We start from the raw sequence: 15,782 nt of genomic DNA, 5'->3' as shown, positions 1-15,782 counted from the left end.
TTTATTTAATATAAGTGACTGATTTAACTAAATGTACGGTGAGAATATAGTCAATTATGTTTAATAGCAAATTTGTGAAAGATATTTAATTTAAAGGATTGAGAACAGTTTCAAATAATTATTTTAAACTATCCGTTTTTATTCATAATTCTTAGCCATAATTATTTTAAAGTAACTTATAAAAATGATAGATATAAAGCAGATTAATATATAAAGAATAAATAAGAAGGAAGAAAAAGAATAAATAAAAGTTATGAAACTAACAGATATTACTAAAGCTACAAAGCAATCTATATTGAAAATAAAATGGCTTTAACTCTTTCAAGGCGATCTTTCAGTTGTAAAAGAAGAAACAAAATGTAAAAATATTATATTTTATATCATATAAAATTTTCTCTTCCAAAATACAGTAAATCTGAGATTTAGGCAAAACGAATGCACAGATCTTCTATGTAGGATTTCCTCTTTATATTTCCACAACGAAAAGTCCAAGGTCTTTTAAAAAGAAAAATCGCCGCAATCTTGAAACAGTTAACGGAAAATCAGGAATTGAAATCGTGATAATTTCGACAAATTTAATCTTGCATGCACGCCATTAAGAACCTCATGTCAATCGTCATTGAATGAGCGTTATTCTCACATGTCGGCAGTCACGATAAATCAATTCGGCGAAATTCTATCAATTTCCAATCACGCGATAGCTTCTCACCTAGCGTGCTCGACTTACCTCGTTCTGCGTGTTTTCTCGGGATGACAGATAAATTACAAGACGCGAAGATCACGTCGATCGTTTCCGCAGCGTAGCTGCGAATATTCCGTTTCTTCACTTTACACCGGCATTCCCAGCGGTCGGTTCGCGCGCTTCGTACGCACTGCGTTGCGTATTGTCCACGTGCGTACACGCGAGGGGCTACGTCGCGCTGCCGCGACTGTCACTCGCGAACTCGGGGAATCGCATCCCTCGCGGCCTCCGACGTCACAAAGTCTCCACACGACGCACACACGTAACTCCGCGTCGACGATTCTCTGTACAGAAAAAAAATAAGCGTCAAATCAAAATTTATATACTTAAACTAACGCGTTCATTGTTTCGTATATACACAACAATTTATAATCTTCTTAGAAGAATTTAACAATTTTAAATTTTAACAATATTATAGTCTTATTTTAATATTGTAATTGTCACCTCAAGAATATATAATTATTTAATTCCACTTTAAGAAAATTATAATCTTTGATTTAAAAATGTTACTTTCTATCTAACATTGTTTCTTTTCCATTCAAGAACATTAAATCTTAAATCATAAGAATATATTTTTCTTGATTGAACTATATAAAATGACTTCATTCAAGTAAGCAATTATTCAAGCAATTATATTTTTCCTTAATTAACGCAATATAATCTCATTTTAAGATTTCCATGTTAAAACTAAATATATTTTCAAAACGAGAATGTGTGCAACACAACATCCATGCGTGAATGTCAAAATTTATCTGTCCTTGCTCTTTTTCAAATTCGCATTCGTGAAACTGATCGCGAGGCTCGAAAAGGGGGGAACAGACGGATAATAATGATAAATTTTACACTCAATTCCGAGAAAACCTCTGCTTATACGTTAAATAAAAATAATTTTCTGACTGAAAATTAATTATTCATTATATATACATATCTTTTGAGATAACGTTAACTTACATATTTACATTTTAACGAAGAACTATTATTTACATTTTAACGGAAGAAGAATGTATAAATTAGTTTTAAGTGTACTAAATAAGTCTTTAAAAATAATAAAAGAGTGTTTGAATTATTTGTTCGCGATCTCGTGATTGTTGTAACATCTGTCGTAACATTAATTATAATATAATGATAAATAATTTTCTTCGATATAAAATATAATTCTACTTTGCGAAAGTAGTGACTCTTATTTAAATACATGAGAGATAAAATACAAAATAAACACAAAATAAAAAATACACTATATGCGAGGCAGTTGTCAATTGTCAACGAACATAATAAATTGTTAGGTGGCATAATATTTCTCAGTTCTCTATTTCAACTTTGCCGTCATCTGTTTATATACGTTTGTGCGCGCGCGCGAGTGATATCGTGGTGAATGAAGACAAAAGCGGAGAAAACTGAGTTCATCAATAATCGACACAATCAAATAAATCGAGCAGTCTATCCATTTCCTTAGTGAATCGTTCAATATATTTTTAATCTTTCTTTCATCCAGAGAATTTATTATAAATTTTATTTAAATCTTAATAAATTTACTATATAAATTTATTATGAATTTCATTTAAAAATATTCTGAAATATCTATTTTAAAATATTTTACGTAAAATAAATTTTGTATAGAATTAAGAACGAATCTAAAGTCGCAGATATCAGAGTTTTAGGGAAAAGAAAAAGTGCGGCAATATATATATGAATTAAATAAAACTGTTTCTCGAACAGATCTATTTGGAGCATAACAATCGATATACAACGCACACTTTGCATACTTATAATGCTAACTAAAGCAACGCGATACAGTACAACATTTAAAAGTAAAAGATACGTCAATCGTTATGGTTGTCTATAACTTTGAAATGTTTTGCATCGTGAAACATTTAGCTACCTGAATTATCTTAATGCAATTAAGTTATTTGAAGACTCGACGAGTTATCGGAATAGATAAAATTCTTGGTTTGCTCAGTTGTTCTCTCTTTCTCTTCGAATATCTCCCATGGAATAGAAATGGAGGCTTAACGAGATGTTTTTACGATCGTTGTTCGTATCGTCGGCTTTTTATTCGCGCGAACAAGGCCGTCATCATCGTCGTCATGTTCTCATCAATCGCAATCTGGTGACACAGTATGACAAATCAATGATCCGAGGAAAAATAATACTCTCATTTCGCACAAGAAATCCTTATTTAGTCTCGATTACTTTGAGTAAACAACCATCTAAAATTAAAAAACAACCATTAAAATTAAAGTTTTTCTTTTAAATCAATTTGCAATCTAATTATTTAACGAGAAAAAATACAAAGTTACTTACTATTCAGATTTTAAAATGATGATGTATTTTTTAAAGAAATTCAACTCGCTTATTAATTTAATTAATTAAAAATCGAAGAAAGTACGATACGAGTGCAGTGATCAACGCGTCCCGAGAACATCGCGACGAGCACTTGTCCTTATTGTTGGATCAATTCTCGCTCGCGCGGTGCGTGAGCCGAACGCGGAAAGAGAAACGCACTTCCGCGTGCGACGCGTTCGACGCGTCGTGCACGCACAAAGAACGCGTAGCAAGTAACGCTGCATCCTCCGTGCATCATCTCCGTATATGTGTGTGTTGTCTGAACGTACCGCAAGCGATGGGAAAAGAATTGGGTCGTCCAACCGGTCTCTTGCGTGAGTGATGACGTTTCTCCGAGCACGTTTGCCGGCCGCGAAAAAAATTTTTTTTTTTTTTTTGCGCGCTCCCTTGAAATTGTCTAAAACAATCTACGCAAATCTTGACTATTTTTTTTCAATTCGGCCAAGTAACACTTGAAACAGGTTTCATCATCCAAAATTATATTTAAAATTTATATAATAAATAAAATTATATTTCACAAAAATTGACTCCTATTAATCTCTTAATGATATTATGTAAAAATATTCTGATAAGGATGATAATTAATTAATTAATTAAAATTCTTGGATAAAAATATAGAATTCGGTAGAAACGAGGGAAATGAAAATTCTCGTCAAATGACACTTGCAGACTAGTTCGATGACGTTTGAAATTTGTTTAACAAACGAGATCATCCCCCTCGGGGAGACTCCTCGCGGGTTATCGTTATTTATCGCTTTACGGTTCGCACGCGGCAAACATACGCGCGTCGCCACGACGACAACAAAGACGACGACGAGGACGAGGACCAGAGGTGATTCATACCGTCCGCTCGACCAATGACACTTGTCTAACCTTTAATTCGGCTGCTTCTGGCGATCGGCGTGTCAAAATGCCGAGATGCTGCGCGGCCGACGCGACGCAAAACGACGCGACACGACGACCTCGCGGCCACCTCGCTCGCGAGGCGGATCTGCCCGAATCAAAACAAAGGGGGGAGAGAGAGAGAGAGAGAGAGAGACAGGAGCGCGCCTCGCGAGGACGAAGACAGACTTACTCTATGTATGCGCGACGATTCTCGGAGTCCCGATGTCGACGTCTTCCACGTACGCGACGCTCCCGCGTCTTTCGCCACCGTTTACCATCCACCACCTCCTCCTCCTCCCCCTTCCTCTTCTCGCGCTCGCCGCTACTGCTGCTCGAGGCGTGCCCGCCGCTTTCACTTGCGACGCGATGCCGCCGGACGCGCGATCTCCGCGGCGCGGAGCCGCCAAAAACGATCACCAAGTGTCAAGGTTGCCATTGTGCCACACGTACGGGTTGCGCGCGCGCGCGCGCGCACATACAGTCTCGCTGCCCGCGTCACCTCCTCACCTCCCTCCCCCACTCTTCCGCTCTCCCCAGCCTATGCCCGCCCGCTCGTTCCCCCTGTATCCCTTCTCCTCCCTCCCCCCCACGTCCCTCTTCCGCTTAACACCGCCGCCGCGGTACCGCTATCACAACAATGGCATTATCGCGATACTCGCAGCTTGTTACACGATGACACTTGGCCGCGATGGAGTCGATCGAGTACACTCGCAAACGAGAGAAACGGGCCTCGACGTCCGGCCCGACGCACCGTTGTACAGCCGCGGCTTTTTCAGCTCTGAATTTCGCCGAGGCGCATTCGGCGTTTCGACGAGCGTTTTCGCGAGGGAGTCCCCTACTACTTGTTCGATTCGCGCAGCCGCGCGCGCGCTCCCGTCAGGGCCGAAACAAGCGGGCGCCGAGGGAGTCTTGTTTACAAACAAAACGCCCGGCTGCTTCGATCGGAAACGCGGCGAACCGCCCGCGAAGCCCGCGCGTTTCGCCAACCGGTGTCCTGTCAGATCGCACGTCCCGGGAGAGATTGATGAGATTCTTCGTTAATCGTCTTTATCGTTGTTAAATTTAAAGGGAAATATACGCGAGACGCTAATTTCCAATTAATGTATTGTTTTCACATGTATTTTATACTAATGGATCTTGTGATTTACTGTCAGATTTTTCAAACGTTGCTTTTTTGTAAAATAAAAAGATATATATTTTATTTGATAGCATTCTCTGCTAGATTATGTTTCATTTTGAAAATTTCTGATCTTATTTAATTCATAAATATTTTATTATACTGACCGCGTCTGATTTACACTTTTACATATCACTTTATTTATGACAAAAAAATTTACGTAAAATCAACTCAAGCAATTTTCTTATTATCTTACATAAATTAAATTAATATTTATAACCATAAAGCAAGAAAAAAATGTTTTGTCTTACTGTTACTCGCATGCTAATTTATTAATAAATACCTGTTGTTTTTTTTTTTTCACTTTCAATTCAAGGGAGATCTTATATTCAAAGTACCCAAAACTTGAGCTTCTTCAACTTACAACTATGCCTGAATGATGTCATAATCAAACGACCAATAGGATTCTGCCATGAATCAACCATGCAAACACCTGACAACACATTTCACGGCGTCCCCCCCAACCTATCTTTCCTTTCTTGACCTAACCTCTTTTCTTCCTATAAAAAAAGAAAATTAATTAAAATTATACTATAAATGTTCATTACGATTATTCATAATAATTCGAACATTAAACATTATGACAACAAAATACAAACATATTTCATTTTTTTTATTCAATTCAGCTAAATTGATAAAACAGGCAGTTGAGGCTGCATATCGATTATTACGAAGAGCCAATAAAACGCTTGTGCGTCGTAAACAAAAGTATCTGGTTGGTCTATCGCTTTCCCGCCTTTTTTCTACGATTTAAATTTCATATTCCATTGCAATTTAACAATTTGTGAATAAAGCAATATATTATATAGACTATTTTCTTTTACATGATACAATTAAATTTAATTTTAAATATGTACTTAAATATGTTAAATGTATATATACAGCTGATAAAAATAAATCGTACTGTTTTGTTAAATTCTGCATTTTATTTAAGCAATAATAAATCCAGTAAACATGTATTGTATGAATACAAAATTTTCCAATACTCGTACATATACGTAATTTTAATAAATATACATGATAAAATTTTCTATTCGTTTCTGTTTAACTGTTTCTGTTTTTGTATATCGACATGTTTACTAATCTCTCATTGATGTATAAATACAGGATTATCGAACACTTAGAAAAACATTTGCGTATACATTGTCAAAAAACATGTTACCTAAATCATATATGTATATCGGAGAGGAATACGTATCCGTTAAAAAGATTGTATGTATTGTATGTAGATTAATATATAACATAATATATGCAATGTGCATTTTCTATGTAGAAAAAAAAAAACCCTCAAAGATGCGTAGAAATCCTATCCTTAATCTAACGCCATGCCTTCGTCGTCATCGTCCTTATCGGGACTAGCGGCTGATGGTGATTGCTTCTTACTCTTGTCGTCCTGTCCTTGTTGCGCTTGCTGTTGTCCCTGACCGCTCTTCGCTTCAGTCTCCAGAGCGCTGACGAATTCTTCGATGTTTCCACTGGCTGCGGCATTGACGGCGTCCGATCCCAAGCCGAATTGACGGATGACAGGGCCCGCCTGGCCCGACTGCAAAGCAGACCAGAACATTGATAGCGCCTGGGAGAACTGGGGAGACGAGAGCGTGGTAGACAGGTTGTCCCCTGGTGGTAAGTGCACGTTCATGGCACTCTCCAGGCTCTCCGTCGTAGAGATCGCCGCAGGGATGGCGTTGGTCAGCTCTGTCGCCACGCCCCTCTGCCGGACAATAAGCTGCGCTGTAGCTGGACGAAAACAACAGATATACCCGGAGAAATTTCCCCAACTGTTCAGCAGAGCCAGAGTCTCCGACAACCAGGAAAAGTTCGGACGAATAATAGTATTGAATAATGAGAACAACACCATGCCTCTGTCTTTCGATTCTCTATATGTTATTTTATCACAATATATGTCTCTTTAATAACTGTTAAGTTTATTTGCTAAATTAATGTCATTAATTCTTTTGCTGGAGCGATTATTGCACATACACATGCTCTATTTTTACTTTTTCTTAATAAAAGTATTTTCTAGTAAATACAGTTTAATAGCATATAAAGCACGCATTGCTAGATATAATTTTATAGTGTGATATATATAAGATGCTTAACAGTTTTTGAAAAAAGTATTATATATTGTATTGTGTAAATGTGTGTTACATGTGCAATTCTCTCATAGACTAAAGCTTTACCAAATTTCATAGACAAAGAAAAGCAAATGCAACATTGTAGAACATGTTAGTTACAACATATTGATTACATGACTTATATGTAATGATATTATTCTCTATATAAACATACAAATTTTTTAGCTATAGCACACATTAAAATTCCAATTTAATATAGATGACACATTAGTTAAGTGTAAAGTCTACTATTTTATTATAAATCTTTTTAACTATTTTGTTAATTTAGATGCATGACATAATAGCAATATATACAATTTGTTAATAACTTTTATAACTGTTATATATACTGTATAACTGTTGTAGTATAATATGTTATATGATTTCTAATCGTAATATGAATTTTAATCTTACAAATAATCAACACATAAAATTCCTTCTTATTTTTATATCTATATCTATATTTTATTTTGTTCACACAAAGAACAACTTTATATAGTTATAAGACAATGCTTAAGCGAATACTGAATATTGTTTCAACTAACTTCTGTTATCAAGAATGATACTTTATATCACTGATAATGATAGCAGCTGTAAAAAATAAACAATTAGTAACATAATCTATCTCACTTTTTGAATTCTCAGTATCTTTTTGCTCTGTAAAGAGCTTTTTTAGGTAGATTTTCTCTTAGTTTATGATTCCATATATGTATGATTTCACATTATTTTGTATCTTTGCACAATATTCTCTCTTTATAATCACATTTTATATTTTATTTTTATATAGACATATTTTGTGAAATTACTTTCCTACTATTCATCTAGTCTTATTCTTCTACATAATTAATAATAGGAATTAATAATAAGAATAATTTTGAAATAATCGATAATTTTCGATATTATTTTATCACCTGATAACCTTTATCATCTGATAAGAAATTAATAGATTGCATATTCAATTATATAAAATCAATCACAGATTTAATAATATTTCAAATACTTATCCTTCTCAACATAAAAGAAATCTTTTGTCTCTGACAAAACATTTCTAGAAATGTATTAAGAGTGTGTTTCTTATATTTGTAATCTATCAAAGGATTTTAAAGTGGATTTAATCTTATCACTGTGTTTCAACAAAAGACATATTACTTGTATATGAATTAATTCCTAGAAATTGACGTTATATAACAACAAATTGCGACAATATAAATGTTATTAAGTAACTATAAATATTAGTAATATAAATTAATATAAAATGTTTTAATAAATATAAATAAATAAAAATGTTTTAATATCAAGTGTAAAATCATTTTAAACATAGACAAAATGCATAATATCATTGTTTAAAAAATTGATCAAATTTTTAACTTACTACTACACAATTTAAATATTTTCGCTGAAAAAAAAAAATTTTTTTTTATATAACATTTAATATTGCAGTTTTTATTTAAGCACTTATTAAACAGAAAAAAACCAATATGCGCATGTTTATAAAAATTTATATTGATTATATATTTGAATATATATATATATATATATATATATATATATATATATATATATATATATATATATAAATGCTTTATAATGCAATCGTATACTTCAGCCTTTGTATATTTTTAAAAAACAAGGTCCCAGAATCATTGAATATTTTTTTGATTGCTACTTTTCAATTCAGAGAAACAACATTTTATTAATGATCATTATTTTTCCTATTTTTAATATTCTATATCTTTGTAAGTTACTATTTTATTATTTTGTAAATTGCACGTTCAAATTTTCACTGTTTCTTTCTTTTTCCGTCAAAGTAAAAAACATTTAAAATTAATCAAAAAATTTTGTCTTCCATTTATTCCCCAAAGCTTAATTTATAGAAAGTTTATTATGCAAAAATTATAGATGTCTCTACATTTTTGTGAAATAAAAACCAAAACCAAAGAATCTATACAAAAACATTTTCCTCTGTGTAAAGATACACTTATGTAATAGGCATTAAAAATTTATGACAAAGGCATTTTTTTTTTAAATACTGTGTTCATTAGAATTGCTATCACTTAATTACTTCATGCTGATTCAAAATTTTAATCAAATTATTCTAATATTATTAGAAAACAGAATATTGCACTATAATCTGCATATCTAGTAATATCATTCAGTCATGTTAGAAAATTTGATTATTTTCCAATTAGAATAAAAAATAGATAGATATACATATATTCGGATTCATTCATTAGATAGATATGAAAAAATGACATAACATTACCTGCGCAGCTGGTTCAGTTCGAGGTGGTGTTGGAATTTCTGATAGAAAATTCTGCAAGTCACTAAGCTGTATTCTATTGTTTGAACCTGCTGCTGTTGTAACTGGAGTGGACGGAGCTGGTGTTCTCGCTAATAATTTATTATTATTCAGATAATATAACATCGAAATATATGCTGCTATAATTGATTAAATAATTTGACTCACTTGAAGATTTAGAATCCGTATTAGGTCCAGGAGTTAACGAATGAGGTGGTCTAGAAACATTAGTAGTGGCCGGAGTAGATGAAGTCGTGGTGGAAGCTCTTGTACTTTGAACACTATGCGGTCTATTCATTGTACCTAATAAGCTACCTAGACCACCAATCTGACCCACACCACCAAACAATTGTATGAGTTGTTGTTGTGACATGTTATTCAACAAATTCTGAAGATCTCCTTCTGCATTAGCACCACCGCTTCTCTGGGAGCCAGGTGTCGGTGGATTATTAAGTACATCATTAATCTTTCTGCAGTGTTCTTCATCCTTATCTGTTTTAAGATCCTGTGAAAAGAAAATAAATATTTTCAACTCTATAATTTCTTTAATAATATACCAATATAAAATTATATTTTTACCTGCAGCCAAAAGAAGAACTTCTTACTCGATGACTTAAATCGTAGGAGATACACTCTGCCAGTTTTACACTGAGGAACGTGTTTAAATTCGCAATCATCGGGAAAGATAATTAAATCCTGAAAAACATACTCATCTGTAGACACGCAATATATTGTAAAATACAATCATTGGCTGCGTTCAGCAGAAAAAGCTGCTTTGCAACTGTTGTAAAATTCGTGAGCCTGATTGGTATATGCTCTTAATTTTGACTGAATCTAAGAGCATACACCAATCAGATTCACGAATTTTACAACAGTTGCAAAGCAGCTTTTCCTGCTGAACGCAGCCAAGGGTGAAGAAATTTTTGAGCTGTGAGACTGAACGAAAAAGCGTATGGCAAATTGGCCAAAACTTTCTTGGAGATCCTATAAAGAACAAGAATTATCATCGTACATCTTCGACCACTCCGGTGGTGCGATCCTTCCAGCAGAAATGCATCAACGAGTCATCGGACTGATAGACGTAAAGCTGACCCTTTCGCGTGTCCGGATAAACCATCTTTCCTTTAACGGTCATCTTGCCAGCCTTGAACTCGACTAGATTTTTCGAGGCGCCACGCGATGCGTTATTACCGAAAAGTGCTCCGCTGGACATCTTTGCTGAGATATATGGATATATATAAAAAATTGCTTTCTGACACCAACAGGATCAAACGATTTACCACCTCACTCACGAGACACGCCGATGACACTGCACTTCAAGATGGCGATGCGAGAAGCAGACCTCATGGAATAAAAAAAAAAAGAGAAAGAAGATAAGGAAAGAAGAGCGAGAAAGAAGAGGAGTCAAGAGGGCTTCAGCGTCGCACGCGATAGAATTTGACAGTTAATTCTTACGTCCTATTGTATTTTCTTTTTTTCTCTTTTACTTGTTCAATGCAGAGTTCACCGTAATTTTCTCCATCCGATTTTGAAATTTTGAAATTATTTGAATGCAAATATAACATTCGGAACGTATTTCAAACGAAACGGAAGAACGTGAAAACTGGGGGCCTATTACGGTTTTTGAAACGAAGTGAAAATAACAAAAGTGAGGAAATTTACTAGAGTATCTACAATTTCATTTGTCGAAATCTAGTAAATCTGTTCACTTTTGTAATTTTCACCTCGCTTCAAGAACCGTAATAGGCCGCATTCAGCGGACTCAACTGCTAAGTAAAAATCGAACATGATTGGTTTCTACTTTCAGATCTGACCAATCAGCGTCGAATTACATCGGAAAATCTAGTAATGTTACCCAACTGTTGAGTCCGCTGAATGCGGCCATTGGCACCCTGGACTAAGGCCGGTATTCATAGTCCGATCTTAAGCCGGGTCTACATTGGTTGTAGTATAAAGCCGACGGCACACGGTACGATTTTTCGTACTGGATTTGATAAGATTTAGTAAAATACTAAAAATGCACCAATCAGAATGCAGCATTTCTAATATTTTACTAAATCTTATCAAATCCAGTACGAAAAATTGTACCGTGTGCCGTAGGCTTAAGGGCCATGTTCCGAAATTGCTGCCAGTTTACTGCCAGCACTGAAAATATATAATATACGTAACGTGCACTATAGAATTTGCAGTACTGGTAGTAATTTCGGAACACGGCCAAGGTTGTAAAGCCGGTTAAGCGTCTACAATGGCCGTAGCATAAGGTTGTAAGGCCGTAGTCGTAAGAAATTGACCAATCACAGTTGATTATTCTCCTGAACTTCAACTGGGATTGGTCAATTTCTTACGACTACGGCCTTACAACCTTATGCTACGGCCATTGTAGATGACGCTTTATACAATAGCTGTCGTAAGTCGGGTGTCGTAAGAGTTAACCAATCACAGTTGATTTTAGAGAAGAATAATCGAATACGATTGGTCAACTCTTACGACACCCGACTTACGACAGCTATTGTATAACCGGCTTAAGGCCGTAGTCGTAAAATATTGACTAATCCCAGTTGAAGTTCAGGAGAATAATCAACTGTGATTGGTCCATTTCTTACGACTACGGCCTTACAACCTTATGCTACGACCAATGTAGACCCGGCTTTAAATATAAGATCGGACTATGAATACCGGCTTAATTTTTCGGACCAATCAAAGTAATTATTCGAATAAAACTCTATGGGGGAAAAATACACATCAACATATCGTCACGCGATTGGTTACTAAATTTTCTTTAAAAATTCTCTATTCGCCAGCCAATCGCGTAACAGATCTCTACCTATGTTTTTTTCGTTGAAAAACTCCCTGCATATTTCCTACGGTTGCTACAGAGAGAAGCCTGAGAGCGTCCATGCCTCCGATTTAGGTGGAACCCGCATTTGAAGCGCCTCTATGTCCACAAAACGTGGATCTTGAACTACATAGCCAAATCCATAAAACTTCTCAAAGGGTAACATGCTATGGCCCATATTCTGAATCCTCTTTTATCGATAAAAGTGCCTCTAAAAGTGGCATATAAGCTTTCTGATTGGCTACAGGCCACTTTTAGAAGCACTTTTATCGATAAAAGAGGATTCAGAATATGGACCTATGTCTACGATAAGTGGTTCTGTTCCGTGCTATGTGCACAAAGTGCCGGTGTTAGAAATGAAAGAGAAGATAAATGCATACATATATACAGGGTGTAACTAAAAAGCGCCGACGGAGAAAATAGTATTATTCCTGATTAAAAATCGAGTCGAAAAGTACTGAAACAATGTTTCCTATAATGCTTAATAAAGCGGTAATTATTGAGTAAAGTTGCGCCAATAAGCATAGACCTTTGGCCTTCTTGTCGAAATAATAAATTTTCTTTAAGGAAATGCTTTTGACGAAAGAAATATGATTTTTTAATGCAAAATAAAGTTTTTTCTCATTATTACGACATATAACTATACCGAATATTCAATAAACTCATTTTACTTATTTTCGTTAGATTTTTATTTCAGCTCATCATCATCGATTTTATAAATTTTATAAAAATCGCAATATAAATAAACCTAAACTATCCCTAAATACAGAATAATAATCTGCGCTCCAAGATATCGCAAAATATCGCAAAATATCGCAAAATATCGCATTGTAATTAAACTTATACTATCCCTAGATAATTAATATTACACTGCGCCCATAAATATCGCAAAATATCGCAATATAAATAAACCTAAACTACCTCTAGATACAGAATAATACTCTGCGCCCCAAGATATCGCAAAATATCGCAGTATAAATAAACCTAAACTACCAATACCCACACAGCACCAAGTCGTCTAAGGCCCAGTTCCACAATTTACTTTAACCGAAGTTTAACTCGTTAAAGAAGGATTTACATTGCGTTCAATGTCCGATGTATGACGTCTGATTGGATACAATGGGTTTGGGACGCAATGCAAATCCTCCTGTAACGAGCTAAACTTCGGTTAAAATAAGTTGTGGAACTGGGCCTAAAAGTACTACTAAAACTGGACATTTTTTTGTCACAGACATCTTTTACTGACATCGTTAAGTCGACGGAAAGATGGCTAAAAGTCGTCTCATGGACAAGACTAAAAAGTCACTGAATTCGGGTTATGAGACGACTTTTAGCTATCTTTCCATAGACTTAATGATGTCAGTAAAAGATGTCTGTGACAAAAAAAAGTCCAGTTTTAGTAGTACTTTTAGACGACTTGGTGCTGTGTGGGACCCTTTTTCTGGCATTACTGCTAGTAAAAGGCAAAAGTATGCTTCAGATTTTATATTAATTACTAATTCTTTATATACATTTCGTGATAAATATTAAATACGAGATGTCTATAAAGACATCTTTTCGTTTTGTTGAAAAGATAACTTAAAAAAGACACCTTTTCGTTATCTTTTAGTATAATGTGCTGTGTGAGGTGTCTTGCATTCATATTACCGGCACTTTGTGCACATAGCACGGAACAGAACCACTAATTCTGGACATAGCATGTTACCCTTTGAGAAGTTTCATAGACATGGCTATGTAGTTCAATGTCCACGTTTGTGGACATAGAGGCGCTTCAAACACAGGTTCCACCTAAATCGGGAGCATGGCCGCTCTCAGGCTTCTCTCTGGTTGCTATCAGAGAGAAGACATAGGACCTGAGCAGAATGGCTGCCTTATAATTTTAAGACTATGTTTTATGCCTTAAGTCTTTGTCTTAGGTAACGCACAATACTGTGTGTTATGTCTCGAGTCTTATGTATACGCGAACGTTTATTTCTTACAAACGTTTGCGTATACATAAAGCCGACGGCACACGGTACGATTTTTCGTACTGGATTTGATAAGATTTAGTAAAATACTAAAAATGCACCAATCAGAATGCAGCATTTCTAATATTTTACTAAATCTTATCAAATCCAGTACGAAAAATTGTACCGTGTGCCGTAGGCTTAAGACTCGGGACATAACACACAGTATTGTGCGTTACCTAAGACAAAAACATAAGGCATAAAACATAGTCTTAAAATCTTAAGGCAGCCATTCTGCTCAGGCCCTGAGAGATGTCATGGCCTGTTTTTAGGTGATCCCTGAAAGCGATACTCCCTCTATGGACATTAAAAACGTGGACATGAACTACAAAGCCAATGTCCATGAATGTTCTCAGAGGGTAATATATAATGTGCACAATTTCTGGTTTTGTTCCGTGCTATGTGCACGAAATGCCGGTAGCACCAGAGTATAACAATCATTATTTTGAAAATAATATATAAATATGATAAATAATAATTTTTATAAAAATAATTTTTATAAATTACTTACCTATATGTGTATGTATTTGTGCCCATACGTTGTCCAAATGATTTTAAATATAAGAATAGACTATATGAATATCGGCGTATGTTACCGCCGAGAGTACTGAAACCTCCTCACCTGGCAAATGCCTTCGTTAAGGCGGAGATACAGGGGAGGAAAAATTGAGGAGGAAAAATTTTTTTATTTATTTTTATTTTTTTTAAGAGTTTTTAAACAGAGAATATAATACATATAAAAAATATATATTACATAATTATAATATATACAACGTAAATTATAATTAATTTGCAATTACATAAAAAACATATTACAAAATATTAAATTATGTAATATAAAAATAATTACATTACAAATATATATATTACAAAATTTAATGCAGAATATATAAAATACAATGCATTAGAAATATGTATTACAAAATATAATACAAATTTAATATAAACTATAATTTTAAATTTAATACAAAATAAAATTTATTACACGAAAGTGTCCAAAGTATACGTATAATATAAAATTTACTAAAAATTTTTACATAGACCAGACAAGACTGATTAGTGATGATTAATTACGCGATATATATTATTAATAATCGACAAAGAATAATAGAATTTAAATAGTTTTATATAAATAACGTATAAACGTAAATAATCATGATCAAAAGAGTCATTAATAAAATTATTGATCGTTTCTTCGATTGTAAAAGAAAGTATTTGCATTACTGGCGCATTTTGTGCAGGGGAATCCTTATCAAAGGAAATATTCAAAATGAAAAGATAGAATAAACTTCCAAATCAACAGTTAAGTTACTAAATAAATCGCGACTTAAAATTCACGAGAAAACGCGACGAATAAATAAATCGACAATAATCGGAATA

The 15,782-nt window shown here is 34.4% G+C and overlaps 1 protein-coding gene and 1 long non-coding RNA gene across 4 annotated transcripts; both read right to left on the bottom strand.

Moving 5' to 3' along the window:
• Positions 1-133: 133 nt before the first annotated feature.
• LOC145967311 (uncharacterized) lies at positions 134-4,811 on the bottom strand. Its single transcript, XR_014437337.1, has 3 exons — positions 4,161-4,811; positions 728-1,026; positions 134-521 (listed from the first exon to the last, which is right to left on the bottom strand). It is a non-coding gene; the product is annotated as an uncharacterized LOC145967311 (long non-coding RNA).
• Positions 4,812-6,053: 1,242 nt separating this feature from the next.
• On the bottom strand, positions 6,054-11,176 carry Rpn13 (regulatory particle non-ATPase 13). 3 transcript variants are annotated; one of them, XM_083092073.1, is made up of 6 exons: positions 11,016-11,176; positions 10,573-10,902; positions 10,140-10,256; positions 9,729-10,065; positions 9,525-9,652; positions 6,054-6,858 (listed from the first exon to the last, which is right to left on the bottom strand). In XM_083092073.1, exons 2-6 carry the CDS (start codon positions 10,771-10,773, stop codon positions 6,460-6,462), a joined length of 1,182 nt encoding a protein of 393 aa, XP_082948199.1. In that variant the 5' UTR covers positions 10,774-10,902; positions 11,016-11,176; the 3' UTR covers positions 6,054-6,459. The 3 variants fall into 3 exon arrangements, with proteins under 3 accessions (XP_082948199.1, XP_082948202.1, XP_082948200.1); XM_083092076.1 differs by having other exon boundaries at positions 6,054-6,690; positions 11,016-11,174; XM_083092074.1 differs by lacking the exon at positions 11,016-11,176 and having other exon boundaries at positions 10,573-10,921.
• Positions 11,177-15,782: the final 4,606 nt, after the last annotated feature.

This window comes from Camponotus vicinus, unplaced genomic scaffold (assembly GCF_025532165.1).
Source record: "Camponotus vicinus isolate PSW18456_S1 unplaced genomic scaffold, iyCamVici1.0 SCAF_2, whole genome shotgun sequence".
Classification (NCBI taxonomy): domain Eukaryota; kingdom Metazoa; phylum Arthropoda; class Insecta; order Hymenoptera; family Formicidae; genus Camponotus; species Camponotus vicinus.
Note: the sequence above shows the minus strand (reverse complement) of the source record. Positions and strands in the feature narration are given on the sequence as shown.

Excerpts from the sequence above, each read along its gene's own strand:
- Rpn13 (XM_083092073.1), bottom strand. The coding sequence starts at position 10,773 with ATGTCCAGCGGAGCACTTTTCGGTAATAACGCATCGCGTGGCGCCTCG. Across the intron at positions 10,257-10,572 it reads CCACCGGAGTGGTCGAAGAT|GATTTAATTATCTTTCCCGA; the intron begins GTACGATGATAA and ends TATGTTTTTCAG. Across the intron at positions 6,859-9,524 it reads GAACTGAACCAGCTGCGCAG|AGGGGCGTGGCGACAGAGCT; the intron begins GTAATGTTATGT and ends ATTGTCCGGCAG.